This window comes from Olea europaea, unplaced genomic scaffold (genome assembly GCF_002742605.1).
Source record: "Olea europaea var. sylvestris unplaced genomic scaffold, O_europaea_v1 scaffold664, whole genome shotgun sequence".
Taxonomy (NCBI): domain Eukaryota; kingdom Viridiplantae; phylum Streptophyta; class Magnoliopsida; order Lamiales; family Oleaceae; genus Olea; species Olea europaea.
In genome coordinates, this window is record NW_019265017.1 from 306,695 (window position 1) to 329,013 (window position 22,319).

Consider the following 22,319-nt stretch of genomic DNA (forward strand, 5'->3'; position numbering starts at 1 on the left):
AAGCCCATTGAATCTGGACCCTTTATTCTACACAAAATCTGAGGCATAGAATTCAAACGATTTTTCAAACCTATGCTTCAGATTCAAGCGTGTCCTCCACGCACCTCCCCAAACGCGTCTACTTCTAGAAGCTCCAGCTATGCTCATAATTACGACTTTAATTCGACGACAGCAAACGCCTTGGAAGTTGAACGGTCCTACCACATTTCCTCAAAAATATGCGTAAAACATCAAATCATTGGCACAACTGTCGATGAACAATCATTACCAATGAGCATCACAATTCAGCCAACAAGCCTCGCAGGTTCGATTTCTCAACCACTTTGGCTTCCTCATCAAAATTTAGCCTCTACAAGCCTCGTATGTTCGATTTCTCAAACACCTCAACTTCCTCATCACAATTCAGCTATCAAACCTCGCAGATTCTGTTCTCACCCACCTCAAATCTATTCTCACCCACCTCAACTTCCTCATCAGGATTCAACCTCCATCAAGCCTTGCAGGTTCGGTTTCTCAACCACCTCGGCTTCCTCATCACAATTTAGCCATCAAGCCTTGCAGGTTCGATTCTCACCCACCTCGGCTTCCTCATCAGAATTCAGCCTCCACAATCCTCGCAGGTTCGGTTCTCAAACCACCTCGATTTCATCATTTTCATCATTCTTCCACAACAGCACATTTCTAACTCCAACCATGATATAAATATCTATACTAGGACTTGGGGAATTATTATTTGGGGTACAAAAATTTCTTTCAACTTAACTGGCTGGCTTTACTTCATCAAAGTACTCGCATTACATAAATAACTATACTTGGACTTGGTGGACTATTGTTACGTGTTTGCACACTTGGCAACCCACCGGGGCCCACAGCTAACTCATGCCAAATCACGTGGCACTAAAGTTGAGGTGATTTGCATAGTCGAGGCCCACAAATCGAGGTCCAAAAAACCCAGGCCCATATATATCGAAACCTATCTATCATTGCCTCTTGAGGAGCTTTCGAAGCCCATATGCCGAGGCTCTTGAAGGTGGATGAGGCCCTGTTGGCCGAAGCCCTGTAGACGAGGTAGCATCCTTAGAATCACAAAGCAACATCTTCCATAAACACTTCCCCTAAAAGATCCTCTGCACAAAGATCTTACTTGTATGATTGATAAGACGTTTGTCATGAGTGTAAATGTTAATTCTTGTCACTAGTAGAGGCGGCTCTGCCAATCAATAAATGTATGGCATGCTAGGTGTGGCTGATGCCTACAATTTGACATGTAAATTAACCGAATGAGGCCACATGTACCCCGAACCAAAGGTCACGATCTAACTTGTGACACTATAAATACTCCCCCATGTACTCCATACAGAGGCTAATGCAAGAATCAATAGAAGAAACCATACTTTACTCAACTCTCTCTCTCTCTCTTATTATTTTACAACACAAACGAGTTCATACATATTTAGATACACATTTACAAACATTGGTTGGTAATTATGGTACAATCGGTCCACAAACATCCTGTCGGATTCCGAACGTTCTCATCCCGTGCCGTTGAGCTACTCCCATTCCCTCGATCCAACTGTTTTAGACCGTCCACGTGTCTTAGCGTGCTGGACTTTTGCTTACGTGTGCGCGGGTGGGTCCGACATCTGTTAACAACATTTTTTGGGGTCAACAATTGTCCCATCAATTTTATCAAAGGTCACGATCTAACTTGTGACACTATAAATACTCCCCCATGTACTCCATACAGAGGCTAATGCAAGAATCAATAGAAGAAACCATACTTTACTCAACTCTCTCTCTCTCTCTTATTATTTTACAACACAAACGAGTTCATACATATTTAGATACACATTTACAAACATTGGTTGGTAATTATGGTACAATCGGTCCACAAACATCCTGTCGGATTCCGAACGTTCTCATCCCGTGCCGTTGAGCTACTCCCATTCCCTCGATCCAACTGTTTTAGACCGTCCACGTGTCTTAGCGTGCTGGACTTTTGCTTACGTGTGCGCGGGTGGGTCCGACATCTGTTAACAACATTTTTTGGGGTCAACAATTGTCCCATCAATTTTATTGGAAATTTGGTGCTATTTCCATATTCAAACAAAATATCTTGTAGAAAAATAGAGAACAATGATAATAAAAAGAATACAAAAGCTGATGTAGAATGATAATAAAAAGAATACAAAAGCTGATGTAGAAAACTTTGTAGTTGGAAAATAATTTATGAATCATAATAATAAATATTGCACTACAATCACATTTAATGCATCTTTAACTACAAGGTTGAACATCTTTAAGAGACACTAAATATAATTTATTAATCTCTATTTAGAGAGTTAACGCATACAAATAAGTTTTAAAATACTTTTTTTTTCAATAAGTTATATATTTTAATATTTTACTTTTTAAATTATTCAATTATATTTGAATTGATTGACGATGGACAATATTTTACCCTCTAAATTTAAAGATTCTCTTTATTACACGTGAGATGATGTTTATAAAAAAGTCTCCTAAAAATATTTTAAGAGGCATAAGATGTGGCAAGGCGTGAAAGTCAAGCCTTACGAAACAAGATGTAATAATTTTTTTTTTTTTACCATGTACTTAGTGAAAAGCAACCTTCTTTCGAATATTTTATTGAATTTTTTCTTAAATGTAAAATTTCTTAAATATACTGGTATGAAACATCAGTTATATATAGAGGGAGAAGATGTAAATTTTTTTGAATTATGGAAGAAAAATTGTTCAATATGAAAGCATGTGTTCGTTCTTTATCTCCACACCTATGCTTAAATAGCAAAATTTCGTAGTCATCTGCCAATCTACAAACATTGGACTTAATTTTAAATAATGGCTATATTTGTCAATTGAAAAATTTTATTTTCCATTCTAATTCATTATTTAACGACACCAAGTGTGCCCATGTTCTTTGACAAAAGAACATAGAACTGCAAACATTTTTCGGAAGTGCAGGTAACTCGGGCACTGTAGGCAACCCTTCTTCATGGCTTGATGACTGTTCAGACAGTTCCTCAAACCTTCTCAATTTTCTCTTTCGGAAGTGTAGCCAAAATCTCTCGATAAATCTTGATTCCGGGCTTGGAAAACAATCAAACAATTACCAATTTACCTCGGTTCGATCCAAGACTTTCGCCACTTTGGATAGCCCTTTTTGCCTCTCTGATGGCTCTCTATTTAGTATCCACAAAGGACATGCGGTGGTGACTACAATGGAAAAAAGACTGGACAATAATGGTGGAAAATCTCTCTCCCTTTTTCCCCAAGACCGGCTGCCCCCTTTCACTCACCATTGCACGTTCAATCATCCACACATAAAACTGCTGGGATAGATGGATATATATAGGTATAGTTTAGGTCACTCCAATTGGGCCTAGGGTTCACTAAGAGGGCTCCCAATTAACTTAAACTAATGGGCCAATTTTTAACTCCATATTAATCACTAAATGGTCCAACTAACCAAATAATCATCCAACCCAAACTCGAGCCATCCAAAAGTGTAGTTCATCTCCGAGCCGAGCCGAGTCCATGGTGTCGATAAATAATCCAATAATTGTTTTAAATCATCGCCCAGATTATTGAGTATCAAAAAACCCAACAATCTCTACCTTGACGCCCAATAATCTGCAAGCGATCAAAACACACAGTTTATACTTGCACAATCAAGGTAATCCACTAAAATTGGAATAACAGACCTTACCTCGTGTTTCCAACCTGAAACACATACGATACTTGCTCCATGTACTCACCAGGGCTAAGGTCAAGAATATCCTAGTAGAAACAAGTATTCACAGTGAACAAATAATCTTGCGATGAAGATATATATAGGATAATACACAAATAGATCTTTTCAAAATCACGTTCACACAGAACCACATATTAACACATAGTTAACCAACATATGGTCACACACATATGCAACAAATGCATAAATGACCCCAAGAAAAGATCTCACCACACTTATCATATCCCATTCCGTGTTTCTCACACCTCTAGAACACATATCTCCTCTCATCGCCCACCATGCTCACTAAACAGATTACTCAACTCATGTCTAATTGGCAAGTCACAATAGATCCTAAGTCCACGGGATAATTCTCTATCACCACATCACTTTTTTCAACCTACGTGGATAATGAGACTCCACCTTACAAAAGTGATAGAAGTGCCTCTCTCACACTCCACCTAATCAGGGTCTCTTTCATAGATAAAAGATTCTACACATTTGATCACATCTCCACTCGTGATCCAAATGTCACACTCTACATCCCCCGTGCATATCACTAATGCACTTCTAGGCATATATACTCCACCTTACCAAAAGATATCCAACTCACTGCTAATGCATCACAAACTCACTGCGGCAAAACAACACCTTTCGGTGATCACAAAGGTTACTCCAATCACCAAAGCTCCAAAAAATCCACAAACAAAATGGCGAAAGTGGCACTCACAAAGAAAAATTGAAGAAAGAGTCGGTTACTTCACAACACTCACAAAGGAGGCTCACAAAGAGGAAGAATATAACCCTAACATGGCTGCCTCACATAATCTCACAAACCACACAGGCTCACAAAAATAAAGGAGAGAAACGGCTGCCCAACTTTCTTCTCACTACCACACTCTCACACCACTCATAGAGGAAACATAGTACACTACAAAACTCAACCCACTCTGCATGTAAACATATTACACAAAATAACAAGATCACTCTCAATTCATACAATTACATACATCAAACAAGTTGAAAGTGTAACATCAATATTGCAACAAAATTAAGTGACCATATACATGCAGAAAGGATTACACACAGATGCAATGCAGTAACCAGGTTTATTCTCTCAATAAACCTCATTGGGATCACTACTCAACCCTAAAGTCACATTTGCCTCGTCTCTATTCTCACCTTTCCTTTTATTATCATCTTAGAACAATCTCTTTCAACTATGTCTATCACAGTTAAAATATATTTTATTTTTTATACTTGCCTTAGACCTATACATGCCAACTATACCAAATAATAACCACAAGCAAAGTATTGACATATAATTCACACAGAATAGTCAAGTAAACTTTCCTAAGGTCACATGCAATTTTATCGGTGTAGAAACAATTGGTGACAAATTCACATAGAATTTAAGACAATTAATTTTTACTAATTCCTAGGTCTAACAACAGGCAATGGTTACCCCAAACCTAATGTCACCCCACACGATGACTTCTAACGCGAAAAATAAATAATTAACCTGCACATTAATTTTAATTGCAATAATAAAAAGCAAAGAATACGATACCTAGCGGACCACATCTGAAGGTCCGTAAATATCGAGAGACGCGAATTCACTACATTAGGATCGTCACTGTTCATCCGAAAGTCAACAGCAACCACAGTAACATGAAAACAGCACCCGACACCCGAACATCCAAGGGCAAAATTGTCCAACTTTCACTGTATTGCTCCAAACTGAAATCTAAAAACACTGCAGGGTCTGTCACATCTCTGACAACATTCTATCTTTTGGAACCCTCGCCGGTGCCATATTCATCACGCACCTCCGGTGCCGGGGCTGGAGATGGCCACGCGCCACCCTTCCTGAACCGTCTCAGTCTACACAATCCAATGGTGGTATCCAGTTCTCCAAATTGTTTTTGGTTTCACCAGAAAACCCCAAAACAGATCCACCAGAAAATTGAAAAAACTGGAGAGTTTTTGCCTCTGATTTTCAGATCCGTTTCTGACCACTTCCAGCCCGTTTTTAGCCCCAAAAATCATAGATTTATCGACAACACAATCTCTAATACCATTTGTAGCGGAAATCCCTTGATAAATCTTGATTTCGGGCTCGAAAAATAATCAAATGTCCACCGATTTACCTCGGCTCGACCCAAGACTTTCGCCTTCAATTTGGACAGTCCTTTTTGCCTCTCTGATGGCTCTCTATTTAGTGTCTACAAAGGACACGCGGTGGTGACTACAATGGAAGAAAGAATGGACAACAATGGTGGAAAATCTCTCTCCCTTTTTCCCCAAGACCGGCTGCCCCCTTTCACTCACCATTGCACGTTCAATCATCCACACATAAAACTGCTGGAATAGATGGATATATATAGGTATAGTTTAGGTCACTCCAATTGGGCCTAGGGTTCACTAAGAGGGCTCCCAATTAACTTAAACTAATGGGCCAATTTTCAACTCCATATTAATCACTAAATGGTCCAACTAACCAAATAATCATCTAACCCAAACCCGAACCATCCGAACCCAAACCATCCGAAATTGTAGTTCGTCTTCGAGCCGAGCCGAGCCGAGCCAATTTCATGGTGTCGATAAATAATCTGACAACTGTTTTAAATCATTGCCCGTATTATTGGATATTAAAAATCCCAACAGGAAGCAAGGTCCCATTGAATTTGATTACTTATACCATATATAGCAAGTAATTTGAAAAGTTGCACTTCAAAAAATATTGACAAGTTCTCTTGATAGAAAATAAGTCGTCATTTGCTCCCACGGGCACGGCGCAATGGTAAAGTAAGAGGATTCTCTAAGGAGCATCCGACAGTTGGAAGGCAACATTTATGTTGGAAGACAGATGTCCCATGGAGGCAAAGTTATGGTGGGTTTTGTCGTCCTACCGGGGTTCTGTCCGCCTGTTGTAAGGGGAGGTGCACGGGGAGAGGAATCACATCTTGAACGTCCGTCCCAAGTATGTTTGAGCTGTGACCGCATCCGAATTTACATGGGTGGGGAATCGGGAGAACCCGCCACTCCTTAGGATTAGTCGGGCCAAATTCGAACACCTGAGCCATAAAAAAAAGTCGTCATTTGGTGAAATGGATACTGTTCCTTTACCTCAAATATTTGGAAAAATAGACCCCTCGGTAGGATGAATATAAATAAAAAAAATTAGCCAGTCCACTAGAAATTGGCATATTGAGAAAACGATGTTGCTCCATAAAACAAATTTTTTTTTTTTTGAACTCTCCTCTACGCTTTTATACTTTTTACTCTATTTTGGTTCTTAGCACGTAGGTTGCACAACCATTTCACATAAATAATCATTGTTTCTTTGTCAAGCTGCAGTTCAAATATTGTGTACTCAGGGTATTGTGTTGGATTTTTAAAATTTCTAGGGAGGAATGTGACTAGTTGAAATTCAGTTTTGCACCTCATTCTCTTCATAGTGACCTTTATCCATCCTTGATGTAGATCGAATAAACTGCTTGCCAGACTAGATGATTGCTCATATTTTTTCAATTCTTCCTACAAAAAATTTGTAGTTTGAACCGACATTCTGTTCTAGAGGCTACAATATTTCGACTTTTATTAACAATCTTGATTTCGAGGAAAATACTTTGAATGCAAGAAATTCTGCTTATGTGATATATCATTATTAAGTAGTTGTACATCAAAACAGATTGATAGGTTCCGTTTAACAAAATATGGTTGTACATCAAAGTATTTCCATCATTCCATGGATTAAATTTACAGGTGTGGCCATTTATAGTTGTCATAAAAATATGGAAGCTACTATATTCTATTGCAATAACCATGCTATACATAATTCAAAATCAGTAGCCAATAGTTATATCCCAGTACATAGAAACAGAATTTCATATATACTTCAACAAATACGAAGCAAATGAATAGAATGTTTTGTACAAGGAAAGAATCACTACTATTAAGTTAATAATTTTACAGACAACCAGTCATGATTATGCTCGTCTTCTTGTGCAAATCATGGTCTTTAAGGAATCCAACATACAGGTTTGTCCTGCTCGTGTCACTCTCGGGAAGTGTCGCGTTTCGACCACCTTCTAACATGTTCTTCACAAATTCATCGAACTTGCGACAATTCTCAGCTTCGAGCAATCGTTTATTCATTCTTAGATACGTAAATGCAGCGAGTCCATTTCCAGAATCTGAATGGCTAGTTCCCAACATCTGTGAATATGCGCCAGAATCATACCTCTCCAGAGCATTTTCTCCAGCAAGTTGTGTTCCAACAGATTTGGTAGCCATCTTCACTTGTCAAACTAGACCTTCAGGCGAGCAATTTGCCCTCTCTGGATGTTCTTTGTCTCTCATTTCCATACACGTAAAATTGAGCACCACTCCACATTTACTTAACATTCATGCTATTGCCGAATAACCATCTCGATTCCTAGTATTGTAGTATCCAGCAATTAATTCAGCTGCATGCGATCTTGTTTTGTAGTGCCAATGAATTCCAGCTACTTTTCCTGATAGTATAGCTCTGGTTCCTTCGAATATTCTTTGTGCAGCTGACAGGATTTTATCTCCGTGCTCGACTAGCTTACCAGAATACCATTCTAAGAAAAAATGTCCATATTCAGTGTTCCATGTGCCTTCCCTTTGGAAAAACCGTTTCTTCCGGTAATTGGTTGTATTGGCCTGCGTCGTGAGGGCCTCCGAGTCCCCAGTCAGTGTTCCCAATCGCCTCAGCCGCAGCTGCTAATGAGGCTCTCATGTACTGTTTTTACATAACAAATGTTCAACTTAATTCATGTTTGGTCGATGATGAACAAGATTTTAGCTACTCATTTTTGATAATTATGTACCTTGTCGTAGCATTGGAATTCACCAATTCTTGGAAATCTCCAAGTGCCATTGCTTTCTGGATAGGATGGATATCTTAGCTCTCCACAAGGCCCCAACCCCACTTGAATTTCCTGAAATAATAGCAACCAACTTAAAACTACTACGATAATGAGCATAAACTATCCAAGAATGTTAAAAATGGCTTACCACTTGAAGTTGGTGATATTAACTTCCCAAGATTGCCCAAGAACAAATAAACTTACAATGTGAAAATTCCAAACCACTTGAAGATGAAAAAGAAAAGATAAGAAAATTGGGGAAGAAAGGATTTTCAATATATATGAGGAACAATGGATTGGATTACTTGAACAAGTCTCAAGTTAATCCCCAAGAAAGAAAAAATAGCTTTGAATTTATACCCAAGAAGAACAACCTCTTTCTTGTTATATTCTCTACCAAGCTTTCTCTCCTATTTTCTCTCTAAAAATCGGATGTCATAATGAAAGGTAAACTCAGCTATATATATAGCTGAATCGGGTGCCTAGGCTCCAAGTTTCTGCCCAGTCGAGAAACTGGGCGCCTAAGCAACCAGTTTCTGCTTTAGCAAAATCGGGGGGGCGCCTAGGCGCCTCCTTGCTACTTCATTTCTTACAATTCTCCACCTCGTACATCATTTGATGGACCTCAAATTTTGGACGAACACAAGAAGAAGCAGCAAGCGCCAAACTCGGCTGCACCATTCAAACCATGGTTGCCTACGTACCCAAAACTCGGGATCAAGTCTCCGTAGTTCACCTCCACCTTTATATACTCTTCACCTCATTTCAACCCCGCCCTGAAGGGCCATACCCACTCGGGCATATCAGCACGGACTAATGTGAAGCAAGTCCAAGCAATGCTGAAACTTGCTACCCGTTACCACTTTGGTTAACATGTCTGTTAGGTTCTTATTTGTGTGTACCTTCAAGAGAGAAATATCACCTTCCTCTATGACATCAAGCACAAAATGATACCTGACGTCGATATGCTTGGTTCGAGCATGATGAACCTGATTTTTAGCCAAGTGAATCGCACTCTGGCTATCACAACACAAGTCCACACAATCCTGCTCAATCCCTAAATCATCTAGAAGACACCTCAACCACAATGCTTCCTTCACTCCCTCTGCCATGCCCATATACTCGGCCTCTGTAGTAGAAAGAGCCACTATAGCCTGTAACATCGATCGCCAACTAACTGGGGCACCATGTATGCAAAACACATATCTAGTAGTAGATCGTCGTCTATCTAGATCACCTGCATAATTCGAGTCTACAAACCCACTTATATGACATGCATCTCCACCAAAACATAAACCCGTATCGGCGGTACCTTTTAAATACCTCAGGATCCACTTCACAGCTTCCCAGTGTGCCTTCCCCGAATTCGCCATGAATCTACTGACCATACTAACCGCCTGTGAAATATCTGAGCGTGTACACACCATGGCATACATCAAACTGCCAACTGCACTAGCATAAGGTACACAATCCATGGGTACCTTTTCTTCCGGTATAGTAGGAAATTGTTTACCAGAGAGCCTGAAATGTGGAGCCAATGGAATCACCACCAACTTTGCACCTTGCAACCCGAACCTAGTAATAACCCGCTCAATGTAGCCTTTCTGACTCAAGAACATTCGTCGGTTCGCCCTCTCTCTTCTAATCTCCATACCCAGTATTTTCCTAGCAGCCCCCATATCCTTAATCTCAAACTCTTTACCAAGTTGAGATTTCAACCTATCTATCTCCACCTTGCTTTTCGAAGTGATAAGCATGTCATCCACATACAAAAGAAGATAGATATAGTTACCTCCCCGGAGTTTTCGAATATAAACACAACAGTTATACTCATTTCTGGAGGAACCATGCTTTAGCATGAAGGAGTCAAATCGCTTGTACCACTGCCGAGGAAATTGTTTCAATCCATATAGTGATTTTCTCAAGTGACATACCTGACGTTCCTTATCCTCAACCTTGTAGCCCTCAGGTTGATGCATATAGATTTCCTCATCCATGTCCCCGTGCAAGAAGGCGGTTTTGACATCGAGTTGTTCCAGCTCAAGATCATGATGAGCAACAATACTCAATAGCACTCGAATGGAAGTGTGCTTGACCACCGGAGAAAAGATCTCATTGTAGTCAACTCCCTCTCTTTGTGCAAACCCCTTAGCCACTAACCTTGCTTTGAATCTTGTACCACCGAGCTTGGTAGGATCCTCTTTCTTTTTGTACAACACTTGCAACCAATAGCTTTCTTACCTATGGGCAATGGGACAACCTCCCATGTTTGGTTCTTGTGAAGTGATTCCATCTCTTCTTCCATCGCTGCCAACCAACTCTCACTATTGTTGTTTAAAATAGCTTCCTTGAAAGTGGCAGGCTCATTATCCTCCACCGAGAGTACATACTCAACCAAATTTGTCTGCCCATAGTGCCTCAAAGGCTCGTCTGACCCCAACTTTAGAACTTGCTTGTAAGTACGTCATGGCCTAGAGGAAGTCAAGTTATCTGCAAGCTGTTGTTGTTGCTGTGCCTGTACATTCTCTTGCTGAACCGCCTCTTGTTCAAGCTCATCATCACTCTCATCTTGAGTGTCTGCATGATGCTCCTCTTGAACATGACTAGAACCAGGTTGATCTCTAGGTTCTATGTCAACAACTTGAGACTTTGTAGTCTCAACATCATCACCACCGGGCACTGTAGCTTTCAACGAAGCTATCAAAAGTAACATCTCTACTGATTATGAACTTAGAATCCTCTACACACCATAGATGATAGCCTTTTACACTTGCCGCATACCTTAAGAATATAGCCTTCTTGGCCCTCGCATCAAGCTTTTCCTCGTTGACGTGATAGTAGGCTGTACATCCGAATATTATGAGTTTCTCATAATCTGCATGTTGTCCTGTCAATACCCTCTAAGGTACATCTCCATCTAACTTTGAATATGGAGATCGGTTCACTATGTAGCAAGCATTTGCAACCGACTCTGCCCATCACTCTGCCCAAACCAGCATTGGATCGCATACACATCGATTTCTCTCGAAATGTGCGATTCGGTCTTTCTGGGACTCCATTTTGTTGCAGTGTATTTCTAACTGTCCAGTGTCTCGCAATGCCTTCCTCAACACAGAACTCCTTGAAAGCACCATCTGTATACTCAGTACCGTTATCAGATCACAGTGTCTTCAATTTCTTTCTTGTTCTGTTTTCAACCATTGCTTTCCACTTCTTGAAAGTGTCGAATATGGTAAGAGCATCCAGAGCCAAGAATCCACTTACCGGAGATTTCTTCATCATAAGTGATGGTGTAGCACTCATCGCTTTCCCCTCCTTCCGAGGCATAGCTAACATCTTGCTTGATTTGCACCTTTCCGTTGTTGTTGTTCTTATTGTTCTTCTTCCAACCTCTTTTGTTAGTACAATTCGCCTTGAAATGCCCAAGCTCGCCGCATTTGAAACAAGGCCTTTCCGCAAGAGGTCTAGAACTCAATCTAGATTTTTCTCCCTTGCCTTTTGGTCGCACATTGCTTCTACCTCTTACAAACAATCCTTGAGCTTGCTCCTTGTTACCAATGATAGACATGCCACTAGTTGCAATCTTTCGAAGATCGTCCGCTAGAAGTGACGTTCTAGTCTCCTCCATCACAAGTTTATCACCCACAAGCATCAATGTTTGTACTAGGTTCTCGTAAGACTTTGGCAACGAAAGAAGTAGTAGAAGTGCTTGATCCTCATCATCTACTTTCACATCAATGTCCTTCAAGTCCGATATGCACCTATCAAACTTGTTGACGTACTCCCGGATTGGTGTACCTTCATCCATCTTGCAAGTATACAATTTGGATTTCAAATAGATCCGATTTGTTAGAGTCTTCGTCATGAAATTCGCCTCCAACTTTGTCCACACCTCCGTCGCTGTTTCCTCACCATCAACAAGAAAGCAACATCTCTTTCAAGGCATAGAATGATAGATGCTCGTGCCTCAAGATCTAGATCTTCCCAATCCTTATCAGACATATCTATGTGCTTCTTCTCCTTTCCCGTCAATGCCTTGTGCAACTTTTGAGAAATTAACAAATTTCTCATTTGCATTCTCCAATATGAGAAGTCATTCTTCCCATTGAATTTCTCTATCTCACACTTCCCAATCTTCACCATTCCTCTAGTAGACATGATTTATCTACTTGTTTACCGAAAATAGAACAACAAAGTTCACTTGGGAATTTTCACAAACACCTTGTGTGCACAACAAAGTTCAAGCCACCCACCAAAAATCGGAGCTTAACCACGCTGATTTAAGAAGATGCTCTGATACCAAATTGTTGGTAAAATTAACTTCCCAAGATTGCCCAAGAACAAATAAACTTGCAATGTGAAAATCCCAAACCACTTGAAGATGAAAAAGAAAAGATAAGAAAATTGGGGAAGAAATGATTTTCAATATATATGAGGAACAATGGATTAGATTACTTGAACAAGTCTCAAGTTAATCCCCAAGAAAGAAAAAATAGCTTTGAATTTATACTCAAGAAGAACAACCTCTTTCTTGTTATATTCTCTACCAAGCTTTCTCTCTAAAAATCGGATGTCATAATGAAAGGAAAACTCAGCTATATATATAGCTGAATCGGGGGCCTAGGCGCCAAGTTTCTGCCCAGTCCAGAAACTAGGCGCCGCGCCGACCTAGGCGCCTCCCTGCTACTCCATTTCTCACAGTTCATTTCTTCAAGCACCCATGGAGGTAGAGGGATGCTGCAAAAATACAACATAAACTATATATTAAGTCACAAAAATGGATGTCACACTTAACATTTCTAAATAATATTATGGTTTCTACTTTACCAAAATCTACTAAAAATCTGAATTTTATCTGAACCAGACGAGGACTATATATACATATACATATACATATACAAGTAGAAGAGGGGATTATGCGTAATTTAAGTGAAAAAAATGGCATTGCACTCTTTGCATGGAGCTTGCACAACAACGGCTTAGTTTGAGAAAAACTTAATATAGTTGAAAACTCGTCACGAGTTTTTAAACCTCGATTATCTTTTATATTGATAAACGAAATTGAGGAGCGAAGTGCAAAAGCCATGGTTTTGTGAAAGAAAAGGGAGATTGGATTGATGAATGAAGACTGCGAAATTATGCGTATATTTATAAAAATAAGTTCTACGTTGGATTTATAAAGTAGGCAATTTCGGTGGGCTCTGCTCTTGTTTGATATTTTGTCATATTTTGAAGGAAATTTTTAAAGAGGAAAGGTGCAAAATATCAAAAAACTTGGTATTTTGAAGGAAATTTCATGTCAATGTCTCAGAGGGGTGACGGATTAACTACGTAATGATCCTAACTTCTCGAACAATAATGTAAAATTATTAAAAAAATTAGTAAGATTATACGGGAGAATTAATGTTACAAGATTATACGCGGAACCAATGTGAATAAAAAAATTTCAAAATATGGTCTCTATCCTCTAATGTTAGTAGTCGGTAAGAAATTAGGTAAAAAAAAATTCGATACACGTAGCATTCTCCTAAAAAATTTAGATTTATGTGGAAGTGTCAAAAATTCAGTTTAAATATTCACATAATCACGGGTTTTTGGCATGACTTTGTACCAATTATTTGATATAAATCGATATTTTTTGAACGTAATGATTTGTCAGATTTTTTTTCCCGAATTTCTAGAGTGGATAAGGGATTTTTCTTTTTCTTTTTTTTTTTTTGGCGTGGGGGGTTCATGTTGGTTATTTTTTTCTTGTATATATTTACTTTTTATATTTATTCTTTTTGCATCTTTAAATTAAACACTGAACTTTACACTTTAAAATTCATTTTTCCCAAAAATTATTTTCAACATGTACTTCTAGTATAATAATATTGCATTTAAATTTAATTTTTTTTTCAATATTTTAATCACATATACTTAAAAAAAAAATCACTTTTAACAAAATCTATTCTTAAAAATTGAGCTCAAACTAGGCTTAAAATACCTGTTTTGCCCCATTAAATTTGAAAAATACATTTTAAAATAGTAGATTGAAAAAGAATGTGTAATTAAAAAAAATTTTGACTTTACGAGTAATATTATTTTATTGAGCAATATATAATTGAAAAAAAGAAAGAAAAATGTATTTCGAGAAACAAGCACTTAACATCTACTTTGAAAACCGTCTAAAAGAACACTTTGATGTAAAAAGTGAAAGTTGGGAATGCAAAAAAGTTGAGAATTGTATGTAATTTACCATTTTAGTGGGCTGTTAAGTTTTTCAAATTTTAAAGCCTAGATAAAGGATCACATTTGGTGGTAAAACTTAATCACAAGAATAATTTACCAAATAATTATTTTATTTTCAAAATAATCGACATTACTCGATGATGCATGAATGACCTTCTATATCTTTCCACCTATATCAAAGAGAGAGGCCTCTGATATAGGCCCTGTATCACAAGGGGCCGAGCCACCTATCAGAGGGGCTAGCTCGGCCCCCTGTGATATAGGGCCCTCAAAGAGAAATGTCCTTGGTAATTGAAAATATCTATATCAAAACCTATCTATTTAATTGAAAATATCTCATTCAATTTTTCTACGCGTCAACTTAAAATTTTCAAAATTTCTACGCGTCAACTTGGTGTACCACAAGTGGGCCGCTTTCCTTTGGCCACCAGTGGCGGATCCAGCACCCGGCGAGCCCCCGGGGCCGCCCGTGTTGGATCGCCGGAGCTCAATTTTTTTTGCTGTCCAAGTATTTATTTGTTTAGATATATTTCTGTGATTTCCCCCAATTCACACCAACTCCTTGTTGTTCAACTGGTTAGAGCGCCACAGTGGTGAAAAGGGCGTCCAAGGTTCGATTCTCTATTGTTGCATTCCCTTTTTAATGATTTTAGTATAATATTTTTCACCATTTTGGAGCAAATAGGCATTAAAATTGGTGCAAAAGGAAGATTCGAACCTGTGATCTCCATTAGAATAATGGACAATTTGACCACCATGGTATTTAATGGATGTTGACAATGCAAAGCAACAAAAGTCTATATATTCTTTTATCCCAATGATATACACCCTCCTTTTTAGAAAAATAAAATTCAACCATACAGTTAAATTATTAAAATAATCAATTTTTTTTTTATTAAACTGAAATTATTAGTGGATCGAATCAAGAAAGTAAATAATTGGACAAATTTTCAAATTTCAAATTGTTACTCAATAAACATTATTACAATGGTAGATAACGTACACTCACACTTATAATTCAAACTACGATATAAGCCCTAATTTGACCCCCATTAAAACTTATCAATTTAAATTAAAAAAATTTCTTTTCTATTTTCAACCACACAATTTTCAATAAAATAATATTACACGTAAATCGAAAACTTTTCATTCTTTTACAACTATCAATTTTTAATTTTTTCAGAAAAACATTATTTCCCCATTATAAATCCAAATAATGGGGGCCAAACGGGGGCTAAGTAATTTCAACTCACGGCATTGGTTATTATTGCGACTGTCGACAGTCAACGGCCGCCCGTGCTCAATTAAAATCCTGGATTCGCCACTGTTGGCCACCCCAAATAAATCCCACAAACTTTGTTCCATCCATATACATATGTGGATGAAAAAAAAAGAAGCTCTTCAAATATTTTAGTTCACAATACTTTTTAGTTGATTTTTAGATATGACCCACTAATGAACATTTCCAATACTAGTCTATCAAAAAGTAATTAAATAATTCAACAATGAATAATAACTATAGAAAAATAAAGACCGTTCAATGTATGTGATCGACATCATTTTCACATGCGGTAGTTTATCGAAGAAAATAAAAAGAGATTAATCTTGGTAGATACCGTGCGGTGAGTCTTATCCAACTGCTCGACATTGATATTTCAGTTTGATTCACTTATGTTGATTGTTTTATATGTTGTCCTCATGTCTACCAATACTTAGTTTGTGGAGCTTATTCTATGTTATCATCAACATTAATGTGTAGAATTTAAATATCTAATTGTCTCAATTATAAATGAATTTAATCATCTTCCTATCATAACAAACAATTTACATACATATGTATCACAATTTTGAGTAAAAAATGTTAAGGGAGAACCCGAATAATACGTATAATTATTTTTTCATATTCATAGTACATGAAAAAAAAAGAACTTTTCTACTTGTACACGGGGGTGAGAAACAAGAAATAGATTTTGAAATAGACATATAATTATTTGGCTAGCTACTAAATATTTTCTTTTATTTCTATTTTCGCCATTATATAATCTTATTAATGCTTAGAAATATTATTTTTACTATTTACCTCCAACTAAACTGTGATAGAAGGTTTAGATTCACAATCAACCGAGCATCTAACAAAAAACAAAGCATATTTATAAATTATTAATATTCAGCAGTCAAATTAACTAATTAAACTAAATTAAGGGTAAAATATAGAAATAATAATGAAATTGTTTAAAATGTCCACTTTTCCCTGATGAATGTCTAGGCACAAGATCTCTAGGCTACTGTTTAAAATGTCTACCGAATAAAAATTATTTTTGGTCAATTAGTGGTGTAATTACTTGAATGAATTAGAATGGAAGATTAGCCCCTAAGCTTTATTCTTTAAAATTCATATTTAATCACACATTTTTAATAAACTAAATATACACGAAATTCAAAAAAATTTCATACTTTATAACCATACATTCGTCAAAAAATGAATTCTGAAAAATGGGGTTGAACAATGGCTTAATATATATGTACAATGCTTCCTAATCATATCTAGAAGAATAATGATATTCATCAATAGTGTTGATGAGGCTATTATAACGAATTTTTTTTCATAAATTAAAATTTATTCCAATTTCATAAGAATACTTGACATTTATCCACGGTCACATAGACTGTGATATTTATGAATCGTGCTTACAAATAACATTACTCTGCTATTAATTTCAGAATCGCCATAGGATATAAAATTGCACATACTTATTGTACATTCACTTCGGCAATCTTGAATTACAATTTTAACTCTAACAGCAATTATTGACCCGTCAATTTTATTGGAAATTTGGTGCTATTTCCATATTCAAACAAAATATCTTATAGGAAAATAGAGAACAATGACAATAAGAAGAATACAAATGCTGATGTAGAAAACTTTGAAGTTGGAAAATAATTTAGTAATCATAAGAATAAATATTGCACTACAATCACATTTAATGCATCTTTAACTACAAGGTTGAACATCTTTAAGAGACTAAATATAATATATTAATCTCTATTTAGAGAGTTAAAGCATAAAAATAAGTTTTAACATACTTTTTTTTCTTTTTTTCTTTTCAATAAGCTAGTTTGAGCCACATAATATTTTTAAGAATGCATTTTTGAATAGTACATTGATGAAAAATGTGTGGTTAAAAAATAAAGAAAAGTTTTGAATTTGCGGGTAATATTATTTTATTGAAGAATGTGTGACTGAAATGATGTCAAATCACTACTTAAAAATGTATTTTTTTGAAAAAATGTGGCTCAAATATAGCCATATTTTAATATTCTACTTTTTAAATTATTCAATTATATTTGAATTGATTGACCATTGACAATATTTTACCTTCTAAATTTAAAGATGCTCTTTATTATACATATGATGATGTATATAAAAAAAAGTCTCTTGAAAAGGCATAAAATGTGGCAAGACATGAAATTCAAGCCTTAAGAAAATAGATGTAATAAAATATTTTTTTTCTTACCATGTACGTAGTGAAAAGCAACCTACTTTCTAATATTTTATTGAAAAGGTTTTTTTATTGTAAAATTTCTTAAATATGCTCGTATGAAACATCAATTTTCTTACAAATAAAGATGGAGATATATATAGAGAGAGGGAGAAGAAGTAAATTTTTTTGAATTATGGAAGAAAAGTAGTTCAATATGAAAGCATGTGTTCGTTCTTTATCTCCACACCTATGCTTAAATAGCAAAATTTCATAGTTGTCTACCAATCTACAAACATTGGACTTAATTTTAAATAATGGCTGTATTTGTCAATTGAAAATTTTACTTTTCCATTCTAATTCATTATTTAATGAAACCAAGTGTGCCCATGTTCTTTGATAAAAGAATATAGAACTGCTAACATTTTTCGGAAGTGCAGGTAACTCGGGCACTGCAAGCAACCCTCCTTCATGGCTTGATGACTGTTCAGACAGTTTCTCAAACCTTCTCAATTTTCGCTTTCGGAAGCAAGGTACCATTGAATTTGATTGCTTATACCATATATAGCACGTAATTTGAAAAGTTGGACTTCAAAAAATATTGACAAGTTCTCCTTGATAGAAAATAAGTCGTCATTTGCTCCCACGGGCACGGGGCAATGATAAAATAGGAGGATTCTCCAAGGAGCATCCCGCAGCTGGAAGACAACATTTATGTTGGAAGGCAGATGTCCCATGGAGGCAAAGTTATAATGGGCTTTGTCCTCCTTCTGGGGTTTTGTTCGCACGTCGTAAAGGGAGGTACACAGAGAGGAGAATCGCATCTTGAACATCCGACTCAAGTGTGTATGAGCTGTGACCGCATCCGAATTTACCCGGGTGGGGAATTGGAAGAAGACCGCCACTCCTCAGGATTAGTCGGGCCAAACTCAAGCACCCCATAAAAAAAGTCGTCATTTGGTCAAATGGATACTGTTTCTTTACCTCAAATATTTGGAGAAATAGACCCCTCAATAGAATGAATATAAATAAAAAATTAGCCAGTCCACTAGAAATTGGCATATAGAGAAAACGATGTTGCTATTAGGACTTTTTTTTTTTTCAGAACTCTCTTCTATGCTTTATTCTTTTTACTCTATTTTGGTTCTTAGCACGTAGGTTGCACAACCATTTTACATAAATAATCATTGTTTCTTTGTCAAGCTGCAGTTCAAATATTGTGTACTCAGGGTATTGTGTTGGATTTTTAAAATTTCTAGGGAGGAATGTGACTAGGTGAAATTCAGTTTTGCACCTCATTCTCTTCATAGTGACCTTTTTCCATCCTTGTTGGAAATGATTGCTCATATTCTTTCAATTCTTCCTATAAAATTTGCAGTTTGAACCGTCATTCTGTTCTAGGCGCAACAATATTTCGACGTTTATTACCAATCTCGATTTTGAGGAAAATGCTTTGAATGCAAGAAATTCTGCTTATATGATATATCATCATTAAGTAGTTGTACATCAAAACAGATTGATAGGTTCCGTTTAAGAAAATATGGTTGTACATCAAAGTATTTCCATCATTCCATGGATTAAATTTACAGGTGTGGCCATTTGTAGTTGTCATAAAAATATGGAAGTTGCTATATTCTATTGCAAAATAACCATGCTATACATAATTCAAAATCAGTAGCCAGTAGTTATATCCCAGTACATAGAAACAGAATTTCATATATACTTCAACAAATATGAAGCAAATGAATAGAATGTTTTGTACAAGGAAAGAATCACTACTATTAAATTAATAATTTTACAGACAGCCAGTCATGATTATGCTCGTCTTCTTGTGCAAATCATGGTCTTTAAGGAATCCAACATACAGGTTCGTCCTGCTCGTGTCACTCTCGGGAAGTGTCGCGTTTCGACCACCTTCTGACATGTTCTTCACAAATTCATCGAACTTGCGGCAATTCTCAGCTTCGAACAATCGTTTATTCATTCTTAGATACGTAAATGCAGCGAGTCCATTTCCAGAATCTGAATGGCTAGTTCCCAACACCTGTGAATATGCGCCAGAATCATACCTCTCCAGAGCATTTTCTCCAGCAAGTTGTGTTCCAGCAGATTTGGTAGCCATCTTCACTTGTCGAACTAGACCTTCAGGCGAGCAATTTGCCCTCTCTGGCTGTTCTTCGTCTCTCATTTCCATACACGTAAAATTGAGCACCACTCCACGTTTACTTAACATTCGTGCTATTGCCGAATAACCATCTCGATTCCTAGTATTGTAGTATCCAGCAGTTAATTCAGCTGCATGTGATCTTGTGTTGTAGTGCCAATGAATTCCAGCTACTTTTCCTGATAGTATAGCTCCGGTTCCTTCGAATATTCTTTGTGCAGCTGACAGGATTTTATCTCCGTGCTCGACTAGCTTACCAGAATACCATTCTAAGAAAAAATGCCCATATTCAGTGTTCCATGTGCCTTCCCTTTGGAAAAACCCCGTTTCTTCCGGTAATTGGTTGTATAGGCCTGCGTCGTGAGGGCCTTCGAGTCCCCAGTCAGTCTTCCCAATCGCCTCAGCCGCAGCTGCCAATGAGGCTCTCATGTACTGTTTTTACATAACAAATGTTCAACTTAATGCATGTTTGGTCAATGATGAACAAGATTTTAGCTACTCATTTTTGATAAGTATGTACCTTGTCATAGCATTGGAATTCACCAATTCCTGGAAATCTCCAAGTGCCATTGCTTTCTGGATAGGATGGATATCTTAGCTCTCCACAAGGCCCCAACCCCACTTGAATTTCCTGAAATAATAGAAACTAACTTAAAACTACTACGATAATGAGCATAACTATCCAAGAATGTTAAAAATGGCTTACCACTATAACATTTCCCAAGCATTGGTGGAATCTCTCTCTAAAACTCCTCATATAATCGGAGTAGACCTGAATCGGAGTTCGACCTCCTAGCACAGGCAATGAATCGCAGCCCAACGATATATATTCAGGGTTGCGTCGCCCTGATTTGTTGGTGTACACAATATCAGGATTATTGTTCATTTCTTCAAGCACCCATGGAGGTAGAGGGATGCTGCAAAAATACAACATAAACTATTTATTAAGTCACAAAAATGGCCGTCACACTTAACATTTCTAAATAATCTTATGGTTTCTGCTTAAAAAGTTCATTAAAAAGCTGATTAAAATCTAAATCAGAATTTTAATCATGCATTCCAACTACTTTACCAAAATTTTCTACAAATCTGATTTTTATCTGAACCAGACGAGGGCTATATATATATACACACACACACAAGTAGAAGGGATTATGCGTAATTTAAGTGAAAAAAATGGCAATTGACTTCCTATTACATACCTGCAAGAGTCTCCAACATTGCCACCGCATTGATGAAAAGACATAACAACTTGAAGTTTCAAACCAAGCTTTTGCACCATCTTTACAAGCTCAGCATATCCTTCCCAGTTATATTTCAAAGGTCCTTCTTTCTCCACCAATCCCCACCACACATCAACCATGACTCCCTCGACTCCTGCATTTTTCAATGCAAATAAACTAGCATACATCGTCCTCACTTTGTTGAAACTCCCTCCAATCGATATGGTATCGAGTGGTAGCATTACAAAAACAGGTACTCTCAAACCATTATGGCTATGAGGGGCTACTAGCTCATGAAGTCTCTCACTTTTCTCACTTTTTCTTCCTTGTAACAATGATAATCGAGTCGCTTCGTGCATTGCACTCTTTGCATGGAGCTTGCACGACAACAGCTTAGTTTGAGCAAAACTTACTATAGTTGAAAACTCATCGCGAGTTTTTAAACCTTGATTATCTTTTACATTGATAAACGAAATTGAGGAGCGAAGTGCCAAAGCCATGGTTTTGTGAAAGAAAAGGGAGATAGGATTAATGAATGAAGACTGCGAAATTATGCGTATATTTATAAAGATA

At 37.2% G+C, this 22,319-nt stretch overlaps 1 protein-coding gene, 1 long non-coding RNA gene and 1 pseudogene across 2 annotated transcripts; all 3 read right to left on the reverse strand.

The window, feature by feature from the left end:
- Positions 1-7,589: 7,589 nt before the first annotated feature.
- On the reverse strand, positions 7,590-12,651 carry LOC111390248 (annotated as a pseudogene).
- Positions 12,652-13,058: 407 nt separating this feature from the next.
- On the reverse strand, positions 13,059-13,828 carry LOC111390260. Its single transcript, XR_002701881.1, has 2 exons — positions 13,477-13,828; positions 13,059-13,386 (listed from the first exon to the last, which is right to left on the reverse strand). It is a non-coding gene; the product is annotated as an uncharacterized LOC111390260 (long non-coding RNA).
- A 6,075-nt stretch (positions 13,829-19,903) lies between these two features.
- Positions 19,904-22,283, reverse strand: LOC111390256 (beta-amylase 3, chloroplastic-like). The gene is made up of 4 exons (XM_023015268.1): positions 21,726-22,283; positions 21,230-21,440; positions 21,044-21,154; positions 19,904-20,955 (listed from the first exon to the last, which is right to left on the reverse strand). The coding sequence occupies exons 1-4, from the start codon at positions 22,244-22,246 to the stop codon at positions 20,155-20,157; spliced, it is 1,644 nt and encodes a 547-aa protein (XP_022871036.1). The 5' UTR covers positions 22,247-22,283; the 3' UTR covers positions 19,904-20,154.
- Between the last annotated feature and the right edge of the window lie 36 nt (positions 22,284-22,319).

Coding starts and splice junctions, on each gene's coding strand:
- LOC111390256 (XM_023015268.1), bottom strand. CDS start 22,246: ATGGCTTTGGCACTTCGCTCCTCAATTTCGTTTATCAATGTAAAAGAT. Junction 21,441..21,725: donor AATGTTGGAGACTCTTGCAG/GTATGTAATAGG, acceptor GTATTTTTGCAG/CATCCCTCTACCTCCATGGG. Junction 20,956..21,043: donor AATTCCAATGCTATGACAAG/GTACATACTTAT, acceptor ATGTAAAAACAG/TACATGAGAGCCTCATTGGC.